The sequence below is a fragment of the Anolis sagrei genome, chromosome 5, assembly GCF_037176765.1.
Source record: "Anolis sagrei isolate rAnoSag1 chromosome 5, rAnoSag1.mat, whole genome shotgun sequence".
Classification (NCBI taxonomy): Eukaryota; Metazoa; Chordata; class Lepidosauria; order Squamata; family Dactyloidae; genus Anolis; species Anolis sagrei.
The window spans coordinates 178,890,290-178,915,232 of NC_090025.1; the positions used below are offsets into that span (position 1 = coordinate 178,890,290).

General features: G+C 44.0%; 2 protein-coding genes across 2 annotated transcripts in view; one reads left to right on the plus strand and one right to left on the minus strand.

Annotated features, from left to right (window-relative positions):
- Window positions 1–24,943, plus strand: part of WNT5B (Wnt family member 5B) — a 140,194-nt gene that overhangs the window by 67,596 nt on the left and 47,655 nt on the right. The window lies entirely within an intron of this gene.
- On the minus strand, window positions 456–4,730 carry FBXL14 (F-box and leucine rich repeat protein 14). Its single transcript, XM_060776714.2, has one exon. The coding sequence runs from the start codon at window positions 3,606–3,608 to the stop codon at window positions 2,406–2,408; it is 1,203 nt and encodes a 400-aa protein (XP_060632697.1). The 5' UTR covers window positions 3,609–4,730; the 3' UTR covers window positions 456–2,405.

Sequence of the window (24,943 nt, forward strand, 5' to 3'; positions counted from 1 at the left end):
AGTCTGTTTTGCTTGCTCCTCTTTCTGCTTCCACGCAGGAAGCTCCTTACTTGACCTAGGCCATTTGAGAGAAGGGGAGGTGGGAATTTGCATATATTTAAAGAAACAGAGCTTCTACTTCACATTTCTTTTAACCACTACTCGGTCACCAGTTTGGATGCTATGTTTGTGCTAGAAGAGAAGAAATGCAAGAGCACTGCAGAACCTTAGTCAGAAGGGGAAGAGGCACAAGATAACATCTTTTACGTGGGACACAGGGAAAGAAACTCCAGCCAGCCTTTCTTCTCCCTGCCCCTCTCCCAATTAGAAACCTAAGGGATATCTTTCCAGTCTAGGCACAAAAATATGTCAGTCTCTTCTCTTTCTTGTAAAAATGGGCCGGGGAGGGGGGGAGATAGGGGACTAAGGGCTGAACAATAACAAAGAAAAAGAGAAAAACCCGAGGTAGCCAAACATTTATGTAGAGAAAATATATTTAACAGAAAAAGTGTACTTAAAAATCCACAAGAACATCCACTTCAAAGATCTTTCAAAAACATACCGCGTACACAAAGATGAATACTGAAGAGAGGTGAATGGATAAGAAGGAAGAGAACCATTACAAGACTTTAAGAAAGGGGAAGTTGAAGGGAGCATTGCAAATGTTATTGTCTGTCAGGCATTTTGCTAAATAAAAGCCAGTTACAGCATTTCTTGTGGAGTACAAGTGGCATTCAGTTCCATTGTTCCTATGCCCCAGTCCTCCAAATGGAAAAAAAAATGTGTGGATAGATATGTTGTTTTGAAATCACATGCTACAAAAGAGGAAGACGCAGAAGTGGTTGGGATGACAATATGTCAACAAAGTGACTTCAACCTCTATAGGGGTTTGGCAACAAAGGAAAATGAGTCATGAAGTTGGATGGATATAGTGTAAAATGGGTCTAAAGGAATGGTTCTCAACCTGTGGGTCCCCAGATGTTTTGGCCTTCAACTCCCAGAAATCCAAACTGCTGGTAAAGTGGCTGGGATTTCTGGGAGTTGTAGGCCAAAACATCTGGGGACCCACAGGTTGAGAACCACTTGTCTAAAGGAATGGTTCTCAACCTGTGGGTCCCCAGATGTTTTGGCCTTCAACTCCCAGAAATCCGAACTGTTGGTAAACTGGCTAGGATTTCTGGGAGTTGGAGGCCAAAACACCTGGGGCCCCACAGCTTGAGAACCACTGGTCTAAAGAGAAACACTATGATTTAAGGAACCTTCTCCCCAAGCAGCAGTGAACAGGATGAGTGCACTCAGAATTGGCATTGCTGTTAAAGAAAAACTACCTGCTCAGCTGCAAGCACAGGAAAAGGGAAGGTCCTGGACAGATGGTGGGATATTCTGGGTCAGAAGAGAGGTAGGAAGACAGGGTGGGAGATCGTGCCACTCCATATTGAAGGGCCAATGGTTTGACTTGGTAGGCTGCCACTTCCTATATTCCCGTATCTGCATGCTATGCAAAGAAAGGGATGGCTGACTACATTAGCAATTATGGGGAACTAGAAGACAAGCAGAATGGGAAAAGGACTAGGGGCCTTTCCACACAGCCATATAACCCAGAATATCAAGAGAGAAAATCCCACAATATTTGCTTTGAACTGAGTCCACTGCCCAAAGTAGGGAATATGGGATTTTCTTCAGCTGCGTGGAAAGGGCCTAGGAATCAAATGTTTGCTTGAGAAATTAGGGAAAAAAGAGACTGCATGTGTGTGAGAGAGATAGTAAGAGCGGGCTAGTTTTTTTGTTTGTTTTCTTCTCTTTCCATCCCTAGTGCAGAAGGGGGTGGAATCAGGACTCGAAGAAAGGGGTCGTGTATCCATCCCCAGTGCATAAGATTGAGAAGCTGCATTCCCAACAGAAAGCATAAGGACAGTGAGACTGTATCCATCCACAGTGAAGGCTGAGCAAGAGTGCAGTCATCTCCACGCAGTGCAAAGGAGGGTTCCTTCTCCCTCCACTGCTGGGAGAAGAAAGCCAAACATTGGGGATGTTCTCCCTTTCCTCTGTCCCCTTGTCCTGGGCGAACTTGGGCCCTCCAGGTGTTTGGACTCCAACTCCCACCATTCCTAACAGCCTCATGACACTTCCTTTTCCCCCTCAGCTGCTTCCTCCATGTGTTTTGGACTTCAACTCCCACCATTCCTAACAGCCTCAGGCCTCTTCCTTTTCCCGAGGGGGAAAAGGAAGGGGCCTGAGGCTGTTAGGAATGGTGGGAGTTGAAGTCCTAAACACCTGCAGGGCCAGAGTTTGCTCATGCCCAAGTTTTAGTATCTGGAGGCACCTCCTCCTTCCTTGATCTGGCTCTTCCTTCCTTCTGCTGCAGCAGCCTCGCTTGGCAGGTCCCTTCGGAGGGGTGGGACGGGGCCTCCACCTCTCCCCTCCTCTCACCTGACCTTCTCGCTCTCCGTCATTTGCCAGAGTCCCAGGTTGAGCACCTTGAGGCAGGGCAGCTGTGTGATGCGCTCCAGGCCCCGCTTGGTGATGCGGGTGCAGCCGTAGAGGTCGATGCCGGTGAGCTGGCCGAGGTGCTCGGCAATGAGCTCCAGGCCCTTGTCGGTGATGCGGACGCACTGGCCGATGTTGAGGGTGCGCAGGCCGTGCATCTGCCGCACCATGCGGTTGATGCCCTCGTCGCTGATGTGGCAGGAGCAGAGCGAGAGCGAGCGCAGGCCGTCCAGGCCCTGGGCGATGTAGGCCAGGCTCTGGTCGCCCACCTTGTCGCAGAAGGAGACGTCCAAGCCGGAGAGGCGCAGGCTGCCCATGGCCAGGTGCATGATGCCCGTGTCGCTGATGTTGTCGCAGGAGCGCAGGTTGAGCACGCGCAGGCTGCTCATGTGCGACAGGTGCAGCAGCCCGGCGTCCGAGATCCCGCCGCAGAAGCTGAGGTTGAGCTGGCGCAGGCGGGCCAAGCCGCGGGCCAGGTGCTTGAGCGAGAGGTCGCTGAGTTTCTGGCAGTCCTGCAAGGTGAGCTGCTCCAGGCCAAGGCAGCCCTCGGCGGCAGAGCGCGTCATGCCGGCGAGGTGCCCGATGCCCACGTCCGAGAGGTGCCGGCAGGAGCGTAGGTTGAGGCTCTTGAGTCGCGGGAGGCCCCAGGCCACTAGTAGTAGGCCCGTGTTGGTGATGTTGCTGCACCCGCCGAGCTCTAGTGACTCCAGGCCCTTCAGGTACTGCGCGATGCGGCCCAGGCTGCTGTCGGTGATCTGCTTGCAGAGGCTGAGGTTGAGCGCCCGCAGCGAGCCGATCTCCGCCACGAAGGCGTGCCCGAGCCCGTTGTCGGTGAGGTTGTAGCACCCGCTGAGGTTGAGGCTCTCGATCTCGGCCATGCCTTGGATCACGTAGCTGAGCGAGCGGCGCAGGGAGAGGATCTGGACCCGCCGGATGCCACGCGCCGCCAGGCTGGGGAAGAGCGAGGGGTTGGCCCGCCGCAGGTGCAGCTTAGCTTCCACGCCGCGCCACACCGAGCGGTGGTAGGCCGCGTCCCGCCAGGCCACGCACACCTGCGCTGCCCGGCCCTTGTCGCGCACCTCCAGGTAGCTGAAGATCATGGCCAGCAGCTCCGGGAACAGGCACGCGACGTGCGCCTCCATCCCCGGCCCGGGAGGAAGAGCAGGAGCCGCTTCCGCTTGGGCTTCCGCTTGGGCCCACGCCTCACATCCTCACGCTCTGGCTCTGCCGGAGTGGGTTCAACCCCTGTGCTGGCAGGACTGAAGACTGTCAGGTCGCAGGTTCAAATCTGGGGAGAGGTGGGTGAGCTCCCTCTATCAGCTCCAGCTCCTCATGCGGGGGTATGAGAGAAGCAGGAGCCCCCGGTGGAGCAGTGGGTTAAACCCCTGTTTCAGCAGCACTGAAGACGACAGGTTGCAGGTTCAAATCCGGGGAGAGGTAGATGAGCTCCCTTTATCAGCTCCAGCTCCTCATGCGGGGATATGAGAGAACCAGGAGCCCCCGGTGGCGCAGTGGGTTAAACCCCTGTTTCAGCAGCACTGAAGACGACAGGTTGCAGGTTCAAATCCGGGGAGAGGCGGGTGAGCTCCCTTTTTCAGCTCCAGCTCCTCATGCGGGGATATGAGAGAAGCAGGAGACCCCGGTGGCGCAGTGGGTTAAACCCGTTTCGGCAGCACTGAAGACTGTCAGGTCGCAGGTTCAAATCCGGGGAGAGGCGGGTGAGCTCCCTCTCTCAGCTCCAGCTCCTCATGCGGGGATATGAGAGAAGCCTCCCACAAGGAGGATAAAAACATCAAATCGCCTGGGTAACGTCCTTGCAGACGGCCAATTCCCTCACACCAGAAGCGACTTGCAGTTTCTCAAAAAGAAAAAGAAAACAAGGAAAAGCCGGCGCCGCGGCCTTGCTCTGCGCCAAGACCAGGCCTCGATTACCCGCGCCAGGCCGCGCCGCCTCGCCTCTCCCTCAGCCGCGGCATCGCGAGGCCTTTGTCTCCCTTCCCGAAGACAGAGAGCGAGAGAGAGGGAGGAGGAGGAGGGCCTGCCAAGCGCCGTCGCCGAGATCCCGCCGCTGTGGATCCGCCTCCTTCCCGTCTAGGCCCAGCAGGCGCCTCGACGCTCCTTCCTTCCTCTCTCTCTTCCTTCCTTCCTTCTCTCGCTCGTCCTTTCTGGCTGCCGGGCGGGCGGGCGGGAGAAGGCAAGGCCTACGAGGGAGCGGGGGAGGCAGCTAGGCCGGGCCTGCGCCTCTCTTTGCTAGCGCAGGCCTCGAATGCAGCGCTCTCCCCCCGCGGCCCTTGCGCAGTGGTACAGCCCGGACCACTCCGAGCCGTCGCCTAGGCAACAGCGCCCCCTCCTTCTCCTCTGGCTTCTCTTCTCCTCCCCCGCCTCTTCCTTTCGGGAATCTGGGAGGGAGGGGGGAGGAGGAGGAGGAGGTGGAGGAGAGGTTAACCCTTTCTCTGCCGCCTCCCAGGCTTCTTTAGGCCTCCAAGGCTCAGGGACTGTCTCCAAAAAGATGGGGAGGCCTTTCCTTTGAGGGGAAGTTGTTACAAGTTAGGATAGAAAAAGAATAAGACAATCTCTCTCGCTTCCTCTTCTGAAAATAATAATAATAATAGAGAGAGTGTCCTAAGTACTACTATAGGCATGGGCCTACTTGGGCCCTCTCTCTAGGTGTTTTGGACTTCAACTCCCACCATTCCTAACAGCCTCAGGCCCCTTCCTTTCCCCCCTCAGCCGCTTAAGCATACCTCTGAGGATGCTTGCCATAGATGCAGGCGAAACGTCAGGAGAGAATGCCTCTAAAACATTTATTTATTTATTTATTTCGAGGTTTTATATACCGACCCTCTCACCCTCAAAGAGGGATTCGGACTGGTTCACAACATGTGTTAACATACAAAGAATATACAATAACAACACAATGCCACTTCATAACACGGTTAAAATATCAGCACCATACACATGAAAACATTCTCATCCCAGTTAAAAGAGCCAAATCGTCCGACACCATCACAATCCCATTCATCATCCTCCTTTCATGTGGGCAAAGAATTAAATCAGTTGTCAAATGCCGCGTTCCACAACCAGGTCTTTGTTAGTTTCCTGAATGTCATGAGGGAGGGGGCAGTTCTGATCTCTAATGGCAAGGAGTTCCAAAGTCGAGGGGCCACCATCGAGAAGGCCCTGTTCCTCGTCCCCACCAGCCGTGCTTGTGCAGGCGGTGGGACTGAGAGCAGGGCCCCTCCAGACAATCTTAGTTGTCTTGATGGTTCGTAGGGGAGAATACGGCTACAAAAAACCTACAAAAAACCTACAACAACCCACTGTTTATGTAATGTTTCATTTAATGAATTTGTTGAATTTTTTTTATCATTACGATGGCACCGAATGGTGTTTGCTGTGAGGCCACCCCAAGTGCCCCCTCAGGGGTGAGAAGGGCAGGGTACAAGTATATTAAATAAATAAATACATATTCAGCAATATATATATATATATATATAATACAGTAACAATGTGTTACATTGAGTTTTTCTTTATTTGTATTAATTTGCTTTTGGTTGCTGTATTTCAATACTAATATAAAGTCAATGCAGACGTCGTGGTAGGATATAGAATGTGCCATAGTATTAGACCTGCTTTTAATAGTGACTCTCAAGCGTCCAGAAACTATTTATTTATTTATTTATTTATTTAGAGTATTTATACCCCATCCTTCTCACTCCAAGAAAGGGGACTCAGGGCAGCGATTCGATGCCAAACAAATACATTAAAATACACAGTTACAATTAAAACAGCAATTTAAAACCGTTATATACATTCAATTTAAAACAGTTTGCTGGTTCAGAATCATAGTCCAGGTCAATCCATTGGCAGTCACTTATAAAACATTTGCTCAAGAGACTGCATTTATTTGGCATCTGCCAATCCCCACAAGTGCTGGTTAACAGAATCTCTCTCTCTCTCTCTCTCTCTCTCTCTCTCTCTCTCTCGTGTGTGTCTGTGTGTGTGTGTGTGTAAATTTGTTATGTGCTTATGGCATCTTTAATGTGAATCTATCATAGGTTTTTCTTTGCAAGATTTGCTAAGAAGATTGTCATTGCTTTTCTCTGATGCTGAGGCAGTATGACAGTCTGGCCTCCCAAATCACAGTCCAACATTTAAACCACTCGCCCACACTGGCTCCTATAATGTGTAATGATAAGGTAAAGGTAAAGGTTTCCCCTTGACATTAAGTCTAGTTGAGTCTGACTCTGGGGAGTGGTGCTCACCTCCATTTCTAAGCCGAAGAGCCAGCGTTGTCCATAGATACCTTCAATGTCATGTGGCCAGCATGATTGCATGGAGTGCCGTTACCTTCCCGCAGAAGTGATACCTATTGATCTACTCACATCTGCATGTTTTCATACTGCTAGGTTGGCAGAAGCTGGGGCTTATAACGGGAGCTCGCCTTGTCCATAGATTCAAAGCGCTGACCATTCAGTCAGCAAGTTCTGCAGCTTAGCGGTTTAACCCACTGCGCCACTGCAGTCCCAATGTGCATTTTTTACACACACACACACACACATATATACACACATATATAATATTATATATACTATGTACAACTTGGATTTAACATATTCATTCCCATCTCTATAAAATTATGCCTGGCTGTTGATTGGCATCAGCCAAATCTTCCCAGTAGCATTTGAATAAAAATGACAAACACATAAATAATTTCTTCATTAAATGAATGTAAGGGTATGTCTAGACAGCCAGCATGGGGTAGCAGTTTGAATATTAGATTATTACTCTAGAGACCTTGGAAACATTCTCTCAGCCTCAGAGGAAAGCAAAGCAGAAACCCCTCTGAACAAATGGTACCAAGAAACCCCTGTGATCAGTTTAGCTTAGGGTTTCTCTATTAGTTGGAAGGACATAAAATGCAAGCATTGACAACAAAAGGATATATGTAAATCACTGTACTTAGGATGAGGGGAATAAAGGCAAATGGTTAATGTCAATATTGCGGAAATAATAATTGAAATAACTGCTTTTGCTACTCCTATCCAGGCTTATTGAAATGAAGGGGTTTTGCTTGTCACATATCCCTGGACCCAAATGCTGGTAGAATTCTCAGACTAATATAGATTTTTATGAGCAGGCAAATGGCCCAAATCCAAGGTGGCCAGGCCAAATGAGACAGTTGGCACATCTTCATGAAATGGGGGTTTCACCACCTTTTACTACTGGTGTATGATTTTTTTCACTGTGTTCAAAAATACTCTAAAAATCAAATTATATCCAATAGCAGATATATTATCATTTTATAATAATAATAATAAATAATAATGATGATGATGATGATGATAATAATAATAATAATAATAATAATAATAGGAGGTATATTATCAATTTTTATACTAAATAGTCATACTAGACTGTAGTATGTTTCTGTGTAGGTTCATATAAGCAACTATTACTTATATTGTGGAGGCCTAAATATCCCAAAGACCCTGGATCCTGTCTGCGCTTGGAAGCTAAGCAGGGTCAGCCCTGGCCAGTATTTGAAGGGTAGACTGCTAATGGATAGCAGGTGCTGTAGGCTGTATTTCAAAGCCACCTCTTGAGTATTCCTTGCCTAAGAAAATATAATGAAATTTATGGGGTCACCATAAGTTAACAGGCAACTTGAAGGCACAATCACACACAGAGCACATTTTGGTGTGCCAGTAATTTCTGTGATCTCATCTAGGCTCTGTTGGTTGTTCATTAGAGAAGAAAATTTTTACAATTGTCACATTTTCACATTTGATCAGAAAGGGCGTGCTAAGATTTGTTTCAATATTTGGCAAGACAATATAGATAACTGGCTTCATTAATTTGTTGATTTGATATTTACACATACTTCTGAAACAATGTCTATGAAAGCACAATCTAAATTTGGCAGACAGAACTTTCCAATGTCATGTGATCGCCTCCATGGGACTCTATTTCCAAAGTGCATGGAAATGGAGCCCAGAATCCATTGAATGAGGTCCTATGTCCATGTAGTATAATATTCATTAAGCATGTTCTAGTCAAAAACATCTCTTCAAATATTTTACAGGTTTCCTAGGTCCAGGTTTCTGAAAGAACTATTCCGAGCTGAAAATCAAATTAAGGGTATGACCTGAGTGTGGAAGTCATCCAGAAGCAAGAGTCTGGGTGACTCTAACAGTACCTCTGAGACCAGTTCTTTGAGCTTGGCCAGGGAATTTGTTAGGCAGCGGGGTGGATGGTACACTAACAGAATCCCCAATCTATCTCTGGTTTTCAGACCCAGGTACACACACTCAATGTGATTCAACTCCTTAGTAGGTAATCTGGGCAGGTTAAGATAGTCTTTACAGACCACAGCTATCCCACCTCCCTGTCCACTTTCCCTCACCTGCTTGCTAACACAGTACCTGGCTGGGAGTGCCTGAGCTTAGGTTGGCCCACAGTGTTTAAATTTAGACTCATGGAATCATAGAGTTGGAAGAGACCACATGGGCCATCCAGTCCAACCCTCTACCAAAAAGCAGAAAAATCGCATTCAAAGTACCCCTGACAGATGGCCATCCAGTCTCTGTTTAAAAGCCTCCAAAGAAGGAGCCTCCACCACACTCCGGGGCAGAGAGTTCCACTGCTGAACAGCTCTCATAGGCAGGAAATTCTTTATAATGTTCAGATGGAATCTCCTTTCTTGTAGTTTGAAGCCATTGTTCCGCGTCCTAGTCTCCAGGGAAGCAGAAAACAAGCTTGCTCCCTCCTCCCTATGATTCCCCTTCACATATTTATACATGTCTCTTCTCAGCCTTCTCGTCTTCAGGCTAAACGTGCCCAGCTCTTTAAGCTGCTCCTCATAGGGCTTGTTCTCCAGACCCTTGATCATTTTTATCACCCTCCTTTGGACACATTCCAACTTGTCAGCATCTTCCTTCAATTGTGGTGCCCAGAATTGGACATAATATTCCAGGTGTGGTCTGACCAAGGCAGAATAGAGAGGTAGCATGACTTCCCTGGATCTAGACACTGTACTCCTATTGATGCAGGCCAAAATCCCATTGGCTTTTTTTGCCGCCGCATCACATTTTTGGCTCATGTTTAACTTGTTGTCCACAAAGACTCCAAGATCTTTTTCACATGTACTGCTCTCGAGCCAGGCGTCCCCCATTCTGTATCTTTGCGTTTCATTTTTTTCTGCCTAAGTGGAGTATCTTGCATTTGTCCCCATTGAACTTCATTTTGTTAGTTTTGGCCCATCTCTCTAACCTTTTTAGATCGTTTTGACTTCTGCTCCTGTCTTCTGGAGTATTGGCTATCCCTCCCAATTTGGTGCCATCTGCAAAGTTGATGATCATGCTTTCTAACCCTTCATCTAAGTCATTAGATGGCTATCAGCCTTCTCTTCTGCAGGCTAAACATGCCCAGCTCTTTAAGCCGCTCCTCATAGGACCCTTGTTCATTTTAGTTCCCCTCCTCGGTACACATTCCAGCTTGTCAAAATTGCAGTGCCCAGAATTGGACACTGTATTCCAGGTGTGGTCTGCCTTGGTCAGACCACAGCTGGAGTAATGTGTCCAGTTACTGCTTTTATGTGTACTTTTTTTTTTGTTGTGTCAGGAGCGACTTGAGAAACTGCAAGTTGCTTCTGGTGTGAGAGAATTGGCTGTCTGCAAGGACGTTGCCCAGGGGATGCCCGGATGTTTTTGATGTTTTATCATCCTTGTGGGAGGCTTCTCTCATGTCCCCGCATGAGGAGCTGGAGCTGACAGAGGGAGCTCATCCGCACTCTCCCTGGATTCGAACCTGCGACCTGTCGGTCTTCAGTCCTGCCGGCACAGGGGTTTAACCCACTGCGCCACTGAGAGTTTACGTGTGCTGATTTGTTTTTATATTTTAATTGTTTTATAGTTTGATATGGCTTGTCCCATGGTTGTTGTATGCTGCAGCATTGAATTTTTGCCAGAATTTGTAAGCTGCTTTGAGTCCCTTGCAGGGTTGAGAAAGGCAGGGTATAAATAAAGTAAATAAGTAAATAAAGCCACAGCCACCCCACCCTCCGCCAAGTTTCAGTGAAGCATGCCAGGTCAGCTCCTGCATCCTGCTAAATTCAGATTGCAGCCTCAGGCTGTGATTTTACCACTTAGGCCTGGACCAAAGCCACTGATGTAAAGAGGGCAAACAGTTTTGGTGGAGCGATTATTTATGGAATGCATGCTTTATGAGAGATTTGAAGTTAAATCAACTTGACTGCACCCTAATGCCACTGTGTAGTACAAAAAGGGTAGTGATAGGCTAACTTCACTTTCTACTCAGGTTTGGCATTGCATCGACATTACTCATGATTGGCGTAAGATCAAGGAAATCCAGCAAGTCAGGCTGAATGAGAGCCAACAAAATCTTTATGTTGGACTGGTGTGCATTGCTTCTTTGCAACTCTGTGTGTGTACATTGCCTAGCATACCCTAGATATTGTTTATCTTCTATGGAAATCTTGTTTTCTAGCAGTAGTTATATTGAGAAGAAGCAAATGATAATTCTTAAAACTTTAAATGGTTTGGAATAATTTTAATAAAAATATTTATCTTGGTATGTCCCATGTCTACCAACTAGATCTGGAAAAGTGTACCATTTTATTAAACTATAGAAATGTAACCTCGTTGAGACAGGACTCTGCATCCACATATTTTATTTCCTAGAGGATATATTTACTACAGATATACAATAGCTGCAGTAACCACAATTGCTGTATCAAAGGCATCTTTGAGACAATGAATATATAATAAACCCTTATATACATTAAAGAGTCATTTTGTAGCCTAACAGGAAAGCTGAATAATGATTCACCTTGAAACGCATTGTTCTTGTGTGCTTATAGCAACCCTATAGTGGGATTTGATGTTGTCATTTGTACATTAAAGTAATGTAAGGATATGTTTAGAAATCCAGCATGATGTAGTGGCATTAGCGTTGGATTACAACTCTGGAGACCAGCGTTTGATCTCCACTCAACCATGGAAATCCACTGGGTGGTCTTGGGCAAGTAACCCTCTCTCGGTTTCGGAGGACAGAAAAGGCAGGCTTCCTCTGAAGAATCTTGGCAAGAAAACCCCCTGCAATGGAGTTGCCATAAGTCAGAAATGACTTAAAGGCACACAACAATAAAACTGGTTTCATTTGTTTATTTTGCATTGAAACTATCCTCAATGAGTTGCATATACCAGTTCATACCTAAATTTTGATTGTTCTGATCAGAATACCCAATCCATTAAGGCAGGAAAGTTATTTTTACTGGAAATCACAGTCAAAGTTAATAATAATAATAATAATAATAACTTTATTTATACTCTGCCACCATCTCCCCAAGGGACTCGAAGCGGCTTACATAAGGCCAAGACCAACAACACATCACAACAGAAAAGCAATAACAATACAAAGCAATACAAAATAATATAATTCACATATAACAATAATACACAGGATTTAAAAAACCTATGGCCAGGCCAGATGTAATGAGTAAAATTTAAAAAATAACGCTGGGTATGACAAGATAGGATATATCTCGTAGGAGGGTTTTTAAAAAGTGAGGGTTTTAAAAAAGTGAGGGGTTCAGTCCAACGCAACCCAATGGTTAAAGTGCATTTGTAAGGACATTTTGCTGGGAGTTATTCCTTTAAGGCACACACGTTTTCAGGCTCCTCTTAAAGACTGCCAATGTTGGGGCATGCCTGATATCCTTTGGAAGTGAGTTCCAGAGTCAGGGGGCCACCACCGAGTAGGCCCTCTCCCTCGTCCCCACCAATCGCGCCTGTTAAGGCCTCCCATGTTCCTGTATTGTTAAAATTTGCTGCCTCCTAAGATGGCTGTTCATTTCAATAATACTAGGAAACATTGTATGTATTTGTAATATCCAGTGTGAGCTGGAAGACTAATGTACAAATGAATATATATCAACAGTGGTCCCTCACTTATCGCGGGTGTTACATTCCAGGACCAGCCGCGATAAGTGAAATTTCGCGAAGTAGGGACGCTCCATCCCCATCTCGCCCTCTTTACCTTCCTCTTCCTCCACCTCATCACCACCTGGGCCTTTTGCCACCGCTTGGGTCCCACGATGCCACCACCGCCTCCTCAATCATGGGGCCCAAGTAGTGGCAAGAGACCCAGGTGGCGAAGAGGAAGAGGAAGAGGAAGTTAAAGAGGGCGAGGAGGGAAGAAGAGCCGCCCCCTCGCCCTCTTTACCTTCCTCTTCCTCCTCCTCATCACTGCCTGGGCCTCTTGCCACCGCTTGGGCGCGCGACGCCACCACCGCCTCCTCAATTGCCCAAGTGGCGGCAAGACACTTCTGATTACATTGGCTTTGCTATAAATTAGAGACCTTGAAGGCATTCTTTCAGCATAGAATCATAGAGTTAGAAGAGACCTCATGGGCCATCCAGTCCAACCCCCTGCCAAGAAGCAGGAAAATTGCATTCAAAGCACCCCCGACAGATGACCATCCAGCCTCTGCTTAAACGCCTCCAAAGAAGGAGCCTTCACCACACTCCTGGGCAGAGAGTTCCACTCATATTTACCTTTAAGACTACTAGAATCACAAGAAATGATACTTTAAAATGCATGTTAGTTTTGAAAGCATTTGGTGACCCATCTAAGTGGGTTTCCATGTCTGAGGAGAGAGTTGAACCCTGGTCCAACTCCAAAACCATTGTGCCCTTCATATGTTGTTGGAGCGCAACTCCTAGGATTTATTTGCATTTGTTAGATTGGCTGAGGCCATTGGCATTTACAGTCCAACAAAATGTAACCTGAACTAAGACCTCATTACATGTGAACAAAAATATATACTTGGATAGAAAAGTAATCACCAAGTATATAAAATATTTGAAACCATCTTATTGTAGCATGTTAGCCTTTCTAATTAAGTGTACTGCTGAATCTTGAGTAAACATTATTCCACTTCCACCCTTTATTGGGAGACTTCATATAATAAGAATATTTAATGCACACCATTGTGGGTAGTAATAGCTGTATACAGAATGAAATGTCTGGTTGATAAATTGCACCCACTACTAATATTGTACTATTTTTACCCATTCAGAAGCTGTTAATTCAGCTATCTGAGATAACCTCTGACATTTTAGCCCCTTCAGTACTTTCTAAATGAGAGGGTTGTTATAAAAGAGTTTATCATTTCCATGTTTGTTCTTTTCCCTTCATTAAACTTATACAAATCTTCAAAGGGAATAAGACATTTATTTATTGGAAGTTATTTGAAGGCACTGGCTTGGTTTACTGGTTAGTAATTGAACTTGACTGCATGATGCCTTTCACACATCATTTAAGTTAAACTGCTTGTGTGGCCATAATGAGGTAATAATATATTCAATTTTCAATGAATATCTTCAAAGTTACATCCTATTTTTTGGGTATCAATAGGACTCTTGAGTAGATTATTTGAGAACATTGCATTAACACTCACTCTCCATGTTAGGTGCCTATGGATGTATTTACACTACCTCATTTTTATTTTAGGCTTTGGTCTCATTGTGCCTTGGAAAGGAAAGGAAAATGTCCACAACCACTATTCATTGGATGAGCTTTAAAGTCCTAGTTTGTCCAATAGCAGTTGGTGGTTGGCTCATTCTTGTTGGATCTTTTCCCAGCTGGAGGTGATTCATGTGTTTAAAAAACTTATTTGGTCAGCTCTTGAAACTAATAATCATAGTTCAGATTGTCACACAGCAACTGTTTGTGTCTGTAGCTTCCTTTGCTCAGGCACCAGAATCTATGTGTAGTTGTGTTGCTTCTTCTGTTCAGTTGTCTTGAGTACATTGGTACCTGGCGACCTATTAAATACAGTACATACATACATAAGATTTATTATGTCATGCCCTGATCTGTTTTGGATATACATATTAAACCATAGCTTACTATTAACAGAAATCAGCTTTCTTCAGCCCTTGAACTCAGCCCTTTCATCTTTTGATGCTACTGCATGGAGAAGTTTGAAAGCATCAACTTCCTATTTTGAATTAATTAATTTGCCATTGGCTTGGTTCACATGTAACACTAAGCCAGGTTTTAGTACTACATGTATAAACTGTAATGAGCTTAGCATGGTTTCAAACTTCCTTCACAAGAAGAATAAGGCGACGTCTTTCAAACTAGAGACTTCAGTTTCAAGCAAACTGATTAAATAGAGTAGAGTTTGAAGTTCTCTTGATCTGAAACTTCTTTTAAGAACAATGTCTTATTCAAATATTTCAAGCCAATCTTCATGTGGAGTAGCCTTCACAAACCAGATTCCCTCCAGATGTTGTAGATCAGGCCCTGTAATCCTTCATATTTTCTGCGGCTGATGGCAGTTGCACTCCAAAACATCTGGAGATCACCAGATTAGGAAGACTGGTGTAGAGCAAAATTCAACTGTGTCAGAAGAAGAACAGGAAGATGTTAATATATGAGCCTAAGGAATTTATCTGACTTTCTCTAATTTGTACACAACATGTTAAGAAAAACCTGCCTTGGCATTACATATAAATGAGGCCAAACTGACTAAATTATATTTTAGTGCAGTGATGAGGAACCTAATTTAGCCAGCAGATGGTCTCCCTCCATCCTGCAGAAGTCTCCTCAGAGTCTCCTTTCCCAACTCTAGCTTTGCGAGATAAAAGCCCACTACTATCTCCACCAGTGACCAAAGATAACTGGGGAGTATTCCCAGGTTGCTTCTTCAAGTCTTAACTGGATAATTAAATGCTACTCAGATCTTTTCACACACCACTAAATCCAGTTGGGATGTGAAGTAGCATGCAAAGCAGGTATGCAACTTAGGTGGTCCTCTAATTCCCCTTGTCACCAAGTGTCTTTCTTCATGCCTCTTTATGAAAATAAAATGGAAATTGGACATCAGGGACAACACTCACTTGATGACAAAGGTGTGGTAGAGGTTGGATGTGGGGCCATTATTTTATCTGGGTCACCAAATTGGTATTGGGATAAATCCAGTTTCCAGGACCAATTCAGGTCCTATTCAGGGTTTATTGGAGGGGTGCATTCAAACTATGTTTTCTGCTTTTGATTGCACTAGTAAGCAATAGTCCAATCTCATTTCCTAGTCAGGTACAATGACTTTTTGGTTTTCTTACAGTCACACTGCAGGAGGAGAGGGAAGAGGGAGTCCTTCATTGAAAGATGCAAGCAGGCTAATTCTTATATTGCTAAATCAGTGGTTCTCAACCTGTGGGTCCCCAGGTGTTTTGGCCTACAACTCGCAGAAATCCCAGCGAGTTTACCAACTGTTAGGATTTCTGGGAGTTGAAGGCCAAAACATCTGGGGACCCACAGGTTGAGAACCACTGTGCTAAACTGTGATCTGCATCTCAGAGTAATCCAAACTATTGGTAGAGAAAAGGTCAACAAAAGTTGACAAACTGTTGTAAAAATGTGGTCTTTTATTTCCAGTAAGTGGTGACTGCAAAAGTTCATATGCATTGGAGTGTGAAGTTGGGAAGAATTCCTTGAACCACCTATGGAAGCCAGAAACAGTCAATAAGAATAGAATAATATGGTACTGTCTTGTTGTTGTATTCTCTTTAGAGTAGGCAGAATAGAATAAAAGATGGCACGTTGAGCTTCACATACTATTGACTTGCCCTAATAAGGCTATTGTAGTATATTGCCTTCTGGGTCCCAATTCAGGATATACAATCAAATGTATTCAAAACTTTATTTAAAAATATATTCCACAAAGGTTGGGCAACTGACCTCCTCCTCCTTCCATCAGCATCATTTCATGTACTTCCATCCCAATCCTAATGATTATATTATACAGGACATAACTGGTGTGTTGCTGTTTTAATAACCCTTTTTTCCTGTGAGATAGCATTTTAAAAAATCTTCTACTTTTGCAGCAGTTGTTTCAGCTTATTCGGTGCTGGAAAATTGAAAGACATTGAGGCATACTGCTGTTTTGGACCTAGAAACATAGCACTGGGCAACTAGAAAACAATTGTCCACTGTACATAGCTTAGATATACTACTTTCCATCCTTTTTTGTTAAAATTAAGAATGAACATGTTACCTAAACTAATGTTTAGAAAAGTTTTTAATAAGTCAACCTCATTGTCTACCCTTGATCTTGTAACCTCATTAATTTCATAGAGAGTTTTTTTTTTATGCAAGGAATACTCAAATGTGATTTTGCCAGTTCCTTAATTTGAAATGCAGCCTACAGCATTTGAGAGTCATTGGCAATTTCCAACCAAATACTAACCAGCGTTGACTCTGATTAGTTTCCAAGATCAGACAAGATCTGAGGATTTTAGAATATTTGGACCATGGAATCTGATTCATTGTTGCATCTTTTTTTTCCTGGATGCCCAATCCAGTTTTATTTCTCAGTGTAGTTGTATTGTTTCAGCTGTACTGAAACAATACAGCACAAATGTGGCTATATACCAATTAAACACATTGTAAAGTAATTCACAAAAGGTTAAATCTTTTATATTGTGATCATGAAGAAATACAGAGTCAGATTTTGCTAAATAAATATAATCCCTTCATGAGTAATCTCTGTGTTTTTATTACCAAGTAGCAACAACAACAACAACAACAAAAAACACCCACCTAAAGCGTTGTGGCACCTTAAAGCATATGCATTGTGAACTTTAGCTGAGTTCCTCAGACATGTACAGAGACATACCTTCCCTGTGGGAAAGTCACTGGGAGAAAGAAATATTCACAATTATTTGTGGGCAGCTATACGTTTAGTGAGGAAGATCCCCAATGATTATTACAACAGTAACAGAAGAAAGGTATGTACGAGTTCTTACCAAGATGACATTATTTGGAACTGAGCCAGTATTCCCTTAATGGGAACTCAACCAACTTCACGAGGCATTCCTTTAACCCATATTTGAACATAAATATTTTAAACCAAGAGGGAAAGTTAGATTTACGAGGGATGCCATATCATTTGGAATAAAAACACTTAATTGTTTATATAGAAACATAATCTTTAAAAAATATTTGGATATGGTCCTAAGACTTGCTGTCAACCAGTGCGGGAGAGGGACAGATGGATTGCTTGGCCAGCACAGCATAGAGCAGCCTTCTCCTACCTGGTTTCTTCCAGATGTTTCAGATTATATCTCCCTTCATTCTTAATTTGTTCTGTTGCCTGGGGCAACATTGTAGTCTATAACATTTTGAGGGTGCCCGGTTGGGGAAAGTTTGATGCCTTGCTACCATTTGGCAGCAGAGAGCTGGTGCAGATGTTCAAGTCTGAAGAGCGTATTTCCTGTTTTGATTTTTTCTTCTTCTTCTGCAATCACATTGAATGATTTGTGGCTTAGTTTAGTGCTTTTTTCTTGCTTTTCGCCTATCCAGCTCAAGAGAAATGCAACTTTTGGAACTATTTTGTTTAAGAAGTACAATAAAAGCATATAAGAATAACAGATGGGACATAATCCAACTATAGTAGAACGATTTTACATCCTATTGATCTCATTGGGAAAGTTAGACATGGGCTGTGCACAGCAATCCTATGCCTGTTTTCTCAATGGTAAAACCTAACTGGATTCAGTGGAACATACTTGGAAATAATTGCAGCTTAAACCTCTCCCACAGAAACAGGAAACATCAGAGGAACACTTAATGCTGGTCGCATCATGCCTACAGTGGCTGGACCAGACTCTTCTTCATATCCCTGTTTGACATTCAGAAGTGGTTTTTTCACAGTGAAGTGGTGTGTATATGTGTAGATGCAGCTTAATGGAATAAAAACTAACTTTCCAGCTGCTGTTAATGTCTGCCTGTAGGGTTGTTAGTTGCTTGCTTCCAGGCAAAGTGTAGTTTAGTGCCTACTGAACTGTTCAAAATTTCTAATTTGTTTTTCTTCTCATTTCCCATTAACTTCAGTTTAATGATAGCTTCAGCTCTTAGACTGTTCCCTAACAGTATATTGGTGCTTCAGATGGTCCCTAGGAAAAACTCCCAGGGAAATTGGGGAATGAATACTTAGAACTGTTGGATACACAAATGTTATATATTTGGGAAGTCTGATCTGGCCAGGGTCGTCCACGCTCTGGTTACATCCCAAATAGATTACTGCAATGCGCTCTACGTGGGGTTGCCTTTGAAGACTGTTGGGAAACTTCAACTAGTCCAACGGGCGGCAGCCAGATTGCTCACTGGAGCATCGTACAGGGAGCATACCACCTCCCTGTTACATCAACTCCACTGGCTGCCGGTCCATTTCCGAGCACAATACAAAGTGCTGGTTTTGGCCTATAAAGCCCTATACGACTTCAGCCCAGCTTACTTGTCTGAATGTATCTCCCTCTACGTTCCACCTCATAGTCTAAGATCTGTCGGGGAGGCCCTGCTCTCAGTCCCACCAGTTTCGCAAACGCGGCTGGTGGGGACAAGGGACAGGGTCTTCTTGGTGGTGGCCCCCTGTGGTGGTGGCCCACCTGTGGAATTCGCTCCTCAGCGAAATTAGATCGGGGTCCTCCCTCCTTTTTTTTCAGAAGAAAACTGAAGACGTGGTTGTGGAACCAGGCTTTTGGCTAATGGAGATAACCTGAACAGTGAATTGGACCGGATGGTTGTTATAATAGAAATGCCTTTATGATTGGATAACTAATGTTTTAATTTATTATATTGTATGATTTTATTTTGCTTTTATAATTGTAATTATTGCGAATCATTGCTATTGTTAGCCACTCTGAGTCCCCCTGCGGGGGTGAGAAGAGTGGGGTAGAAATGCTGTAAATAAAATAAATAAAATAACATAAATAAATAATAGAGAGAGAGAGAGAGCTTTCCCTTCCAGCAACTAATCAAGAGAAAAATTCTTACATTGTTGCAAGAAATGTGGATGTAAATGAAAGCAAAAGCAAAGTATGACTTTTTTGATATTTAAAATAATCATCATATATGCCTTTATTCTTTGTAAGCATTACTCCTGCCTTTCTGGAAGAGAGCCATCAGTATATTTTCAGCTATTAGATCACATTCAAAAGTTGGCAGTACACTTACATTTAGCAGAATCCTGTCTCCTGCTCTAAATATATCTACTCCCAAGTAGTATCTCTGAGGAAAGATTGGTAGAAAATACTTACGATGATGCTGCTGTCAAAACTTGCATTGCAGATAGGAGTCCCACACTTGAGAGAAGAACAAAAGCAAAGTCCAGCTAAAAGGAGGTAACAAACCAGTAACAAACTAAGATGAATCCCTTTTAAAGTAATAACGCAGAGACGCTTGAGATGTGGTTGTCTGGGACTGATACAAAATGTACCAGTGGAAAATACTTCACGGCAACCTGGTCCTTCAGCCTGTAGGTGTGGAAAGAATTTAGCAGATGGATGCCAACCCAGTAGCCGTCAACTCACATGCCATCACTGCCTGCAAGCATTTACTTTAAATAGTGCAGTCAACATGAGAAGGGACAGTGGATTTTTATGCAAGGAGAGGGACAGATGAGCCAGTTGAGCCAGACGATCTTGATCTGTAAACTGACATATTCCTAGGATTGCTGTGTGGTTTGCCTTATTGGCCTTCCTCCCATGGGGAGAGCGAGGGGGAAGTGTCACATTACTCTTGTGCTATGTCCCATAGCATTGGAAAATAAAGTGTATAGTTTCTCATTACCCATCCCATGTTGTTGTTTCTGACCCCATGTTCCAAAATTATCCATTTTCAGAGCGCAGTTCCTGCCACTTCCTTTAAAAAACCCCAAAACAAACCAAACTTGAGATCTTCAAAATTGTGAAAGATCAAAATCTCACAAGGATTTGAGTTTTGGCACTTTGAGGTGCTGAAGTTGGGATCTCCTGAAGTAATGCGTACATAAAATAAAATAAAAATACAGTGCAAAGCTAGGATTGGGTAAAAGTGAAGGTTTTCCCCTGACATTAAGTCCAATCGTGTCCGACTGGGAGTTAGTGCTTATTTCCATTTCTAAGCTGAAGAGCCGGTATTGTCTGTAGACACCTCCACGGTCGTGTGGCCAGCATGACTACATGGAGCATCGTTACTTTCCCAGCGGAGCAGTACCTATAGATCTACTCACAATGCATGTTTTCAAACTGCTAGGTTGGCAGAAGCTGGAGCTAACAGCGAGAGCTCACTCCACTCTTCGGATTTGAACTGGTGACCTTTCAGTTCAGCAGCTCAGCAAGGATCAAGCAATTGGAATTTGAGGGGACTTACCTGAGCATCACTGTTCATAGGACACCGTCCATTGGAATACCCATTTACCCACATCACTTAATTGATTCAGTGTGGCTGAATCTGACCAATGCCATGTGTTTCAAAGCAATTCCTGAGCACAGAAGACAATTTCTTCCTGCCCCCCCTCCCCCAGTTTCTTAACACTTTCAAAACACTTCAGTAACAGATCTTGACAGATGTGAGGGTGGGATGTGAGGTGTCTCCCTCCATCATGTGATGGGCTCCAATTAATTACATTTAAAAATGTTTTAGAAATGTTAAGAAGCGGGCTAGGTATAAAATTTTGGTGAGATCCAACAAGTCATTCTGGATGTTCGTATTCCAACCTCCCTCTAGCCCAGATCCTATTTTTATATTCCTAAAATCTATGCCAGGAGCCCCCAGTAGTGCAGTGGGTTAAACCGCTGAGCTGCTAAACTTGTTGACTGGAAGGTTGCAGGTTCGAATCCGTGGAGCGGCCTGAGCTTCCGCTGTCATCCCCAGCTTCTGCCAGCTTAGCAGTTCGAAAACATGCAAAATATGAGTATTTATTTATCATGTCATCAGCAAGCATACCATTGTATTACATTTCTAACAGAACAAAACAAACAAACAGATTAAAAAACACAAATTTTGCAAACTTGGTAGTTGGTTAAATGTCCTTTGACCAGTATCTGGCCACTTGGAGTGCCTCTGGTGTTGCCGCAAGAAGGTCCTCCATTGTGCATGTAGCAGGTCTCAGGTTGCATTGCAGCAGGTGGTCTGTGGTTTGCCCTTCTCCGCACTCGCATGTCGCGGATTCCACTTTGTAGCCCCATTTCTTAAGATTGGCTCTGCATCTCGTGGTGCCAGAGCGCAGTCTGTTCAGCACCTTCCAAGTCGCCCACTCTTCAGTGTGCCCAGGAGGCAGTCTCTCATCTGGTATCACCCACGGATTGAGGTGCTGGGTTTCAGCCTGCCACTTTTGGACTGAGGTGTTCCAGCGAGTAGATCATATGAGTAGATCAATAGGTACCGCTTCTGTGGGAAGGTAACAGTGCTCCATGCAGTCATGCTGGCCACATGACCTTGGAGGTGTCTACGGACAACATCAGCTCTTCGGCTTAGAAATGGAGATAAGCACCAACCCCAGAGTTGGACACGACTGGACTTAATGTCAGGGGAAACCTTTACTAAAATCTATCCCGCCTTGCTCTTTTCTGTTGTGGTTCCATTCTTGCTTCTCTGTACTCCATTACCAAGTTGATCCCAGCATGATTGAGAAGGAAACCTAGGGTTGTTCTTCGCAAATAGCCATCTCTCTTTTGCCACCCATGAACAACATTATTGCAGGAATAAATCCATCACATCTTGAAGTTGGTGGATCCAGCCTAGTGCAAGGATTTGTGTGTGGACTCTAGGATCAGGATTTAAATGCCTCCTCAGCCATGGAAACTCACTAGGGACCTGGGGCAAATTACTCTCGTAGCAAATCTTTGAATAAATCTTGCCAAGGAAACTCTGTGATGATGGCAATAAGTCAAAGTTAACTTGAAAGCACATAACAGCAACAAAGCAGTTAATGAGGAAATATGCATTGGTTGGGTTTTACAAGTCATGCTGCTGTTGAAAGCAGGGAGGCTAAATTCAGGAAGAAGAAGTAAATTCCCAGTAGTGCTAACAAAACCAACATGGAGACTTGTGGCATGTAATGGATGTGTTGTGGTCGGCATTTTCATGAACTAAAGCCCTCTTTGTCAGACATATGAAATGCTACTTTCACTAGCCAAATACTATTCCTGCTTACATTTAGATTCTACATTTCCTCTAGAAGGCTCAGAGTGGTATATAATGCTCTTCAATTTATTTATTTGTTTATTTTTCATAGGATCTTTCTCCTAGAAATGGGGCTCACATTTGCTCATAAAGAGATTAAAATAGATTTTAAAAACACACAAGAATTTTTAAACACTATTAAGAAAATTATATTAAAACATGGTTGGGAGTAAAAGCAATGTAAATATATGTTGATAAAAAGATATGGAACCAATCCATTACAAACTGCATTTTGAGCAACCAGTCCTTTGTGGGGAAGGGCAGTGAGAATGACTAGCTGAAGTGGAGTGGTCCTTTGAGTGGAGATTTGTCTCCGTGTTGAACTGTGCCTTCCCTAACTATGTGCTTTACCAGATGTGTTGGACGACAGCTCCTTTAATTCCCAGGCAGCCCAACTGTAACTACTAAAACACACTGTTTCTGTACCTGCAAAATATGAAGAAAATAGTTGGAATATTGTATCACCTGTTCCTACTAATATCAATGGCATGCAGTCCTTTTGTTCTGTCATGCGCTGGGCCTGTAACAACTGTCTTTTCTATAGGACGTATACTTTAAGCCCAGCGGGAAGCCAGGGCGCCTCAAAGAGAGGTTCTCGGGGATTTTTCTGAAGTGATGGTCTTTAGAGTCTTTAATGATACAACAAAGTCTTTATTATGGAACAAACAACAAATCTTCAATGGTTCAAACAATACTTCAAGGCTTTCTCAGTCTAGTCCTCAATGGACTGATACCTGACTTTGACTAACTGCACTTTCTTTGTAGGAAAAAACCATTTTTAGCCTCTCCCAGGCTGTTTACTATCTATGCCTCATTGGTGTGGGTCCTACTACCGATTCCAAATGCGTCTGGGTATCGAGTAGACCTATTAGCCGAGGCTTGTAGATAGTTCAGATGGAGTTCCGTGGATCTGTAGTGCTGTCCTCCCTCAGAAAATTCTTTGAGAACTTCAGGGTTGTTTTCCCTCTGATTGCTGAGAGGCTGTGAGCTCTCAGCCAGAGCCTTGGGACCTTTTCCCTGGAACTTCTGTTTCTGTTTCCCCGGATGTTCTTGAGAAAAGAAGCTTTTCTACGGGACGAGCTGGTCTACGTCCTATAGTTTAGCTTCCTTATGAGAGACTGCCCCCAAAAAATGGCTCCTTTCCCTCCCAGAGCCTTGAACAAGGGGCGGAACAAAAGCTTAAATATGATGGACAGAAGGCCTGCCCTATGACTGCAAACAGATAACAGAAAAAAAAATAAAGCTGGAGCTCCTGGTACAGCCATACCAGCACACCTTTCATGAGTGCTTTTGGGGTTTTCATAAAAATGTCACAGACTGTACCATCAGAGAGCACCTAGATATGACATTGGAGATCGTGCCACACCATGACCTATAAAACTGAGGAAATTGCTTCGAAACTTTTCCTCTCATTAATTTCTCTCAATTAGTTCAATATCTCTAAGAGAACTACTCCTAATGGAGAAGTAGTTGCTATTATCATTTAAGGCAGATTGGGACCGGGGGAGGGGGTCACAAGGGGGTGTCAGAGGGGTCGCCAAAGTTTATCAGAAAACACAGTATTTTCTGTTGGTTATGAGGATTCTGTCTGGGAAATTTGGCCCAATTCTATCATTGGTGGAGCTCAGAATGCTATTTGATTGTAGGTGAACTATAAATCCCAGCAACTACAACTCCTAGATGTCAAGGTCTATTTTCCCCAAACTCCACATTTGGTCATATTGAGTATTCATGCCAAGTTTGGTCCAGATCCATCATTGTTTGAGTCCACAGTGCTTCTCTGCATGTAGGTGAACTACAATTCCAAAACTCAAGGTCAATGCCAACCAAACCCTTCCAGTATTATCTCTTGATCATAGGAATTCTATGTGCCAAGTTTGGTTCAATTCAATCGCTGGTGGAGTTCAGAATGCTCTTTGATTGTAGGTAAACTATAAATCCCAGCAACCACAACTCCCAGATGACAAAATCAATACCCCACCCACCCACCCAACACCACCTGTATTCAAATTTGGGCATATTCCATCATTGGTGGAATTCAGAATGCTCTTTGATTGTAGGTAAACTATAAATCCCAGCAACTACAACTCCCAAAGGACAAAATCAGTCCCGTCCCACCCAACCCCATCAATATTCAGATTTGGGCATATCAGGTATTTGTGCCAAATGTGGTCCAGTGAATGAAAATACACCCTGCATATCAGATATTTACATGACGATTCATAACAGTAGCAAAATTACATTTGTGAAGTAGCAACAAAAATAATGTTATGGTTGGGGTTCATCACAAGATGAGGAACTGTGTTAATGGGTCATGGCATTAGGAAGGTTGAGAACCACTGCTCTAAGAGAACTACTCCGAATGGAGAAGTTGCTATTATCATTTAAGCCTATCTTAGAGAGACAAGCTCTGCATATTACAAGATCCCACTCATCAATG